Raw genomic sequence first — 8,160 nt, 5'->3', positions numbered from 1 at the left:
CTCGTTCAGCTCCACATACCGAGACCTGAACAGGCTGGAGTGCACCTGCCAAGGCCGCCCACCAAGGTCTCCTCACTCCGAGTCCAAACCTCATCAGTCCCCTCTAACTCACACTTTTCTACATACACTTGGCATGCATGTTCAGGGGACGTTGAATGTTTATGCAAAAGCATCAAGGAGCAGCGGCTTATCTTCAGGGAAAGTCGGGGGTTGACCTCGAACTTGAAAGGCCTGGCCTCCCAGGCTACCAACTGCTTGAAGGAACATCCATTTTTTGTCTTTGCATGGTTCCAGGTCCCTAGAAATGTCCCTTCAGCTCCTCAGAGATGTGGCCTACGCTGTGCCACACCCTGGACTTCCACTGGTCACTCGGTTAATTTTGTCAGGAGGCAGTGCAGACAGGCGGCCATGGCGAGCGAGCTCCATTTATGAATGGAAAGGCTCATGAGCAACCTCAGGAAGAGCCAAGTGGTAGGGGCAGAGCCGTCCTGGGACCCGGAAGAACCTCTTGTTAACCCAGGAGCAACTGACGGGCAGGAGACTAGACTTGGGGTAAGAGTGGGTGAGGCTGTCTTCTAAGTGAGGGTCTGAGTCTGGGCTCAGCCAAAGGGAGAAAGCCCTTTTACTTATCTCAGCGTTAATAGTTATTGTTCCTAAAACTAGTCCTCGCTGTGTTCAGGTGGTAAAGCTCATGAAAGGCGCAACTCACTTTGTCTTGGAGACAGAGCACCATTACCTGTTTTTCACTAAGAAAAAACCTAGATAGAACCGATGGAATGAAAAACAAGTGTCATTGGAGATAGACAACTGATATGTCTACAACTTGGGTACAGTAAGTCCATGTTACTCGGTGTGGCCCACAGAGCCAGGCTGTGCTTGTTAATAAGACCCCCAAGAGGTTTGTATGCAGGTTAATTAGACAAGCACAGCCCTGGGGCTGTTCAGGTAAACAAAGCTGAGGAAAGCAGACTGGCCCCAGGATATGATCACATGAACTCAGGGCTGAGAGCATGTTGACGCAGCCATGGGTTGAAAGGATTCTCTGCAGGACCTGCAGATTCTCCAGCTTAGGTGGAGTGTGCGTCAGCACCTGAGTTCCTCGGCGTTCCCGTGACCACTGGCTCAGCTGAGCAGTGTGGAGTAAAAAAATTCACTTTCTGTGGCTCAGGGGTCACTTCAGCCCAACATCAAGCCCCTCCCTCCCCTCCCCTCTGGGGTTGACAGCTACAGGGCAGATGAGGCGTCTGTTTTTGTCACTATGCTTCTTTCTGAAAACCTCTGAGGATTGCAATGAAAACAATTTCACAGAATATCTGAGATGATTAAACAGACAAACCCGCCACCACCCCTTTAGTTGCAGAACTCACACATTCAACAGTTTTCAGGATTCTCATTCCATTCTTTTATTTCCTCATCCCACAAACATTTAGTTTATCTGCCTTTTTACAACCTGATTTACAAGCAAATGAAAAGCAGGCATTCATTAATCCTCCAACGAGCGTGTATGAAACATAGCACAAACCCTAGTATTTATACCTAAGCAGGCTTAGCAGAAGCAGCTTTGTCACAATCTCTTAAAATTCACATTAGTTTAAATATTGATGCCTGTTAAGGTTTGCATAATCTACTGTACATAGTTATTTCTGAAGTAGGTTAAGACTTTAATTGGAAAAAACCTTCAACAAAATGCTCTAACAATTATGTGAAACTTATTTACAGTTAAACATTTAGGGGCTTGATTCACAAAACTTAGTGCATATCATGATTTATTGAAGAGCTTCACGGAGAAGGGCATAAGCAGCATGTAGGATATCCTCCAGGTAAAACCTAGAGCAAATGGCTTTTATAAGAAAGTCTGTCAATATGCTTACTGGAAACTACAAAAAGTAAGAAAACAACCTTCAGCAACTGCACCTGATTTGCACATTTACATCCACAGCAGCAACCAGAACAGACACAGGAGCGGGTGCCATTTCTGACAACACTCTGTATATTATGCACAGGAGGAAAACCACCACCCCCAATAATCACTACATGTGAACTCAGGGTACAGGTCTCCTGCCTTCCTATAGAGTTCTCTTTAATGCCTGCCTCATCGAAATCAATAAAAAAGGACAGTACCTTTCATAACAGCCATCAGTTCGACGGGTTTACTTGGTGGTTAGCTATTCCGATTACAAAAGAAACAGATAAGGTGCCAGAATCCAGGGTTACCCCTGAAGCCCTTCAATGGATCCGACAGTGATTTTAAATATAAAACAAAGGAGATGCCTGAACATCAATAAGACAAACTGGTTTTAAAGTGAAGTGATAAATTTCAGTGAATCAGGTCCAGGTAAAGTCTTTAAAAAAAAAACAAAACACAAATATTTACAGTAAACATTTTGAACTCTGGAATGCAGATATAGTACAATTACTAGAACATCACATTTACAAAACTGCTTGGGCAGTTGTTGCTCCAGAGTGAGAATTGGGAAATGTACAAGCCAGTCCACACTTTAGATATGTTATTAAAATACATTGTTAATCATAAAAATACTTTACTATGTACAGGTTCGCTGTAAAAACTCTAGATTTACCCGCTGAAGGAAGCCTCTCAGGCCATTTCCGGCCCATGGGTCCAGGAACCGGTACGGTCGTTAACCTGGTCACGCCGGGCTCTGGCTGGAGCTGTGGCCGGTTCTCCAATGAAACAGCGAGCAAGTCCCTCTGCAGGGGCCTAGTTGGAAGAGTCCATTTTACTTCCGCTATATCTTACTCTCCTAAATGCTGGTCCAAGTAACTCTGGGCATTCACATAATTCATTTGCAATTTGGTTGCACTTTAAAATAAGACTATAGTTTATTTGATCAGTTATTACACTGTCTTGCTTGTAGTCGGGATGGTTTGCAATAAACTCCCTCATCCATTTGGCGACTGTCATTAGTTCTCCTGAAAAAGAAAAAAATTTTTTAGGACACTTTAATAGTAGTGCTTTTTAAAATACAAGTTGACATTTGGCCAGGATGCATAATCCTCAAGAAAAAGCAGCGTGACCTTTGGTGTGGCCAGGTGGCGGGGCTGGGAAAGCATGCTTTCCATAGTGTTTGCAGGACTCCTCCTGGAAAAGAATTTCAGGCTGCAGGCAGGCAACTAGACCACACACATCCCAGTGCTGCCTGGCAGACGCTACCCGCACACTGACCGACACTGCCAGCTCGTAAGAACGAGAGCCAGCACGTGCACTAACGCACGCGGCCTCCCATTTGGCCAGAGGGCTAAGACCACATATGCTGGCCGTGTCATGAGACTACCTCAGAGGACAGCAGGTCCCGCGTTTGCCAGAGCGACCTTTGGTCAAAGAGGTGGAGAGAAAAAGAACAGTAAGTGGAGTGGGAAACTGGCAGACATACCATTGGGGGTACATCCTTTGTAAAATACAGATGCCATTACCACCATCACTGTTGCTCTGGTTCACAGCTGACGGCTCCCCCGGCTAACAGAGGAGGGGTTCCTGGGGTACTCACTGTATGCAGCAGGCTGAAGACCCCGACACCCTCGCTGTGTTGCTTATTTACCTTACAGAGTTACTCAGCCCTACAAAAAGAGCCCGCGATGGTGCACAATGAACACAGCTGGACTTCAGTCACAACTAGGCACTGTGTTGCATTCTCTACAATGCCATCGACTTAAAGATGCACCAATTTTATGAATCAGTATTAAAAAATAGAGCACTAATTAAACTGTGACTATCTGACTGTAGAGATGTCAAAATGTGAAAAGGTGTGTACTAATAAATGCATCCTTTAAAACAGCGTCGCCAACCGGTGGTCTGTGGACCACTGGTGGTCCGTGAGGTCTGAAAAGTTGGCGACTTTAAGAATCTGAGTATTTTAAGATTGTGAGATTCTGCCTACATTGAGATTTGTTTTTAAAGAAAAAGGAAGCAAAGGATACCATACCAGATGCTCTCTTCTTAATCAGCTTCAGGTAGTTCAGAATGCTACATCTGGTGTCCACATCCACTTCCATGTTTTCCAGGTAGCAGTTCAGAATCGGGATCAGCCCAGGAAACACGCCTTCCTGCACGAAGCAGGAGATGCCATGAGCTCCCTGCCTGCGGGTGTCGGCCAGCCGGCAGGCAGTGGGCGCACAGGACCCTACCTTCCCATTGATGATGGTGTCTATGCTCATCAGGGCGTACTCCTCGTGCTCCTCTGCGGCCAGCTCCGCGCTCTGCTGGGCCTTGCCACAGCCGTCCACCACAGCGTTGCCACCTGCTGGTGATGGCAGAGCAGCGTTAGTAGCCTGTTGTAGCCTAAGTGGCCCCAGAAATCCAAGAGGATGTAATACCTTTGCAAATATCTTTCCTGAAATAGAACATTCCCTGCAGGACAGCATCTCGTTTCTGTGCGACTTTCATGTTTTCATCAACCTAGGGGAGAAAAAGAACATGCCCAAGTCAGAACACTCTTGACCAACCAGCCGTGCCTCGGTCACTTCTGCCATCAGGACTCGCCTCCCTCAAGAATTCTACTGTCCTTCCCGCGGTTTCTGGTTGGAAGAGCAGACTTTTCACTTTTATGTGGGGACTGTCGCTCAACCACAAGTTGGTATGTGCTTTTTAACAATAATGGGGGGAAAGAGAAGCTCACCTTAAAAAAACAAAAGCCTAGAATCACGTGGCTGCCTGCATTTCAAGGCACCTTTGTGACTGACTTCCAGGAAACCTGTCTTGAGGGCAGGTGGCTCCCTTTACACAGCACAGGACTCGTCCGAGACCCAGGTGAGGAAAGGCAGGGAACCCAGCCCTGGCTCCCAGGTCAGTGCTCTGCCCCCGCCGCCCCTGGGGTTTTGCTGTCTCACTTTGTCGTCAGATCTGGACTGAGCTTAGCTCTCCGGGACAGAGGGTCAGCAACACTGTTTGCCCTGGCCGTGTCCACTTATTCACCAGACCAAAACCTCGCCATTCGTGAATTCTCCATTTCTCCAGTGACTTTTTAAGACTCACAAAGTAAGAGCTTTCAAAACTTCTTAGTAAGCCCTTACTTCCTATAATGAAATCTGAGAGGATTCTCAATATATGAAAGACACAAGTTAGAGGGTCACACTGAACTAGCATGGGCTATTCAAAGTCTTTGATTACTTAGCCTCTTCACTATATTCATTAATTCCTACTGTTGTTTTTTAAAGACACATATGACCTGAATAATCTAGGGACTTCTAGAAACATATTCAAATACAGGCTAAAATTCCACCATGATCACTGCCCTAGCCGTTTTGGTTCAGTGGATAGAGCATCGGCCTGATAAAGCCATATCTTACCATACCACAGTGCTTCTGAAAAATGTTTGCTACACTTTATGGGGTAAAGAAAATCATGAGTCTAACACTGATTGCTTCCTCTATCCCATTTATACTTTCTATCACATTTATCATTATTGCTCTTTTTCAAAGATAGCTATTTTCCACACTGTCCTTATTTTAGGCATATTGTACGCAAACAATATATGCCATTATGTTGCTATTTTATATTACCTGTTTCAGCTTTTTAATAGGAGAGTTTATTCAAATTTGTTGTCTTTTTTTTTTTTTACCATTTTATGCTCTCTGGGCTATCCTGTCTTACACTCCCCTGACCCCACACCTTTTAGCTGCAGGTTAATAGTAAATAGTTAATAGTAGGATTTACTATTAACCTGTAGCTATCTATTACTAGTTTTTCTTTTAAACAAGTAGTTTTGAATTCTCTCTAAATGCCAAGCATTACAGAGTATCTACCATCCCTCTCCTCCACTGTCCCTTCACTAGGTAAGACTTCTGGCATACTTTTAGCCCTAATAATCTATCAAGTTTTGTTAGAATTACCTGGAATTTAAAGAATAATTTGACTGGAAGAGAATTCGGTGGTTGTGATTTTTAACCCCTCAGGATTCTGAAGACCTTCCTCAATCTCTTCTACTATTTATTGTTGTAGATGAGAAGTGAGAAACTGTTTGTTTTTCACCCTCTTGGCAGCTATCCTAATTCTATCTAGACAGCTGTTATTTTTCTTTGAGATTCAGAAATTCCTAGTGGGTTCTTCTTTAAATATTTATCTCTAGACCTAATGGACTCTTATAGGAAAAACTGTCTTATTTCCTTGATCACCATATCTTGCATCTCTTTTATACAAACCGGGCTGGGGGAGGGAGCGCCTGGCTCATGGGCCATAAGAGGCCCGAGAAACCATTTGGTCTGGCCCTGCCAAGGCAACTGCACGCAGGACTCAAAATTCAATAAACTTAGGAGCTTTTAACACAGCAACATACATTTATATTAAGCGAATCTATACTAATAAAAGGGTAATATGCTAATTAGACCTTCCGGACAAAGCCATGGTGGCGAGGCAGAGGCAGTTACGGGCGATCAGGCCGGAGGGGGAGAGGGGTGAGTAGGCTGGCTGGGGGGAGCAGTTGGGGGTGAGAAGGCCGGCAGGCAGAGTGACTAGGGGCAATCTGGCAGGCAGGCGAGTGGTTAGGAGGCAGTGGTCCCAGATTGCGAGAGGGATGTTCCCCAAGGGGTCCCAGATTGGAGAGAGTGCAGGCCGGGCTGAGGGACACCCCTTCCCCCTACGCACAAATTTTGTGCACTGGGCCACTAGTAATGTTATAAATATCCAATGGCCCTTGGCAGAAAAATGGTTCTCCACCCCTGATATAGACTATTCTTTAATTCTAAATTACACAAACACTGAACTTTCCAGAGCAATTTTCCATGTTTCAGTTTTTCATTTCTTTGCCACCTGCTGGGCTGGATCCCACTTTGGCTTCCTAAATCACTGAGTTTGATCTTCAATATCTGCGCTACTGGGGCATATACTGAGGTGTGGTTTATCTTTGTTGTTAATCCTCACCTGAGGATATTTTTCCATTGATTATTAGAGAGAGTAGAAGGGAGGGGAGGAGATAGACACATAGATTGATTGTCTCCCGAATGTACCCCAACCAGGGCTGGGACTGAGCCTGCAACCACGGTATGTGCCCTTGACAGGAATCAGACCCAGGACCCTCAGTCCTTGGGCAGGCACTATCCTCTGAGCCAAACTGGCGAGGGCCATTTACTGAATTTTAAAATTGTAGCTACCATTGTTCTTTGTTTCTAACAACTATTCTCCAAATGCTCGGTGGTCCACAGTGCTTGTTTCATGGATGTGAGCCTTCTCTAGAATTTCTTTAAGAGTTTTTTCCAATTTCTTGAATTAACTGTGTTTCACTGAGGATAATATACTTTTTGTAGGCTCTTTAAGGCCATTAAAAGTTCTTGGTTTCCTGACATTTAGACATCTATTGTAAACAAAGGCTTAGACTGGTAGCTTACATGGACTGTGCCTCAGACAGGTTGCTCTCCCCACAGGCACACCCGGTGTGCAACATGGCCCCCGGGACTCCATGGCCCCCTTCGGCCTGGGTGAGAGCAGGCAGGGACGAGCTGGCAGCCAGACTGCCTCCAGGGTATGTGGGGGGACAGGGCAGCTGCGGTGCCCCCTGGGGGAGAGGGAGCAGAGGTCGGGCTCCGTGGTTTCTTCCTCCTTCCACACTTGCTGGGACAGGGCTGCTCTTCTCCTTGCTCTGCCCTAACACCTCACCAGACCCCTCGCTCTGCCTGCAGCTTTCCCAGCCTCTCTCTCTGCCAACACACCTACTGGCCCGGGAACCAAACCTTCTACTTGCTGCCTCACAGCCTGGAACTGTCTGAGCCTCTGCCAGGAAACTGCTTCCAGGAGTTTCCTTTTCTTTTTTATTGGATTTGTTTTTCTGATGGTCCAAGCCATCACATTCTCCAGGAACAGCTCCAGTTCAGCCCCACAGCAGGTACCCTTTCTCCTCACACCCTAGGTTTAATACTGTAACCAAAATAAGATGATGGGGAGGATGAAATCTATTTGTGGGACTCACTCCAACCACCATCTTTCAAATGGGCTAAGAAACCACTGTTAGCACTTTTTTTTCGGGAGTTTCCACCAGTGTAGCATCAAAAAGGAAAAAACCAATAAGGTGGAGGGAGAAGCATTTTATTCTAAAAGGTGAACAATTCTAAATGAGGTCACATTTAAAATAAATGATATATAATTGAACAGAATAGTCACAGCTATCTAGACCCATTGCTACCCTTCATCACACTCTTACCTTTGACAGCGGA

At 45.6% G+C, this 8,160-nt stretch overlaps 1 protein-coding gene across 1 annotated transcript; it reads right to left on the bottom strand.

Moving 5' to 3' along the window:
- Positions 1–1,378: 1,378 nt before the first annotated feature.
- Positions 1,379–8,154, bottom strand: LOC102434800 (glutamate--cysteine ligase catalytic subunit-like). The gene is made up of 5 exons (XM_006108093.2): positions 8,148–8,154; positions 4,333–4,414; positions 4,144–4,256; positions 3,942–4,062; positions 1,379–2,931 (listed from the first exon to the last, which is right to left on the bottom strand). Exons 2-5 carry the CDS (start codon positions 4,400–4,402, stop codon positions 2,720–2,722), a joined length of 516 nt encoding a protein of 171 aa, XP_006108155.1. The 5' UTR covers positions 4,403–4,414; positions 8,148–8,154; the 3' UTR covers positions 1,379–2,719.
- Between the last annotated feature and the right edge of the window lie 6 nt (positions 8,155–8,160).

Source organism: Myotis lucifugus, unplaced genomic scaffold (genome assembly GCF_000147115.1).
Source record: "Myotis lucifugus unplaced genomic scaffold, Myoluc2.0 scaffold_1747, whole genome shotgun sequence".
NCBI lineage: Eukaryota > Metazoa > Chordata > Mammalia > Chiroptera > Vespertilionidae > Myotis > Myotis lucifugus.
The sequence above is the reverse complement of the archived record's forward strand: the minus strand, read 5'-3'. Positions and strand labels throughout refer to the sequence as shown.

Coding starts and splice junctions, on each gene's coding strand:
- LOC102434800 (XM_006108093.2), bottom strand. CDS start 4,402: ATGAAAGTCGCACAGAAACGAGATGCTGTCCTGCAGGGAATGTTCTAT. Junction 4,257..4,332: donor CAGGAAAGATATTTGCAAAG/GTATTACATCCT, acceptor CATCACCAGCAG/GTGGCAACGCTGTGGTGGAC. Junction 4,063..4,143: donor ACACCATCATCAATGGGAAG/GTAGGGTCCTGT, acceptor TGCTTCGTGCAG/GAAGGCGTGTTTCCTGGGCT.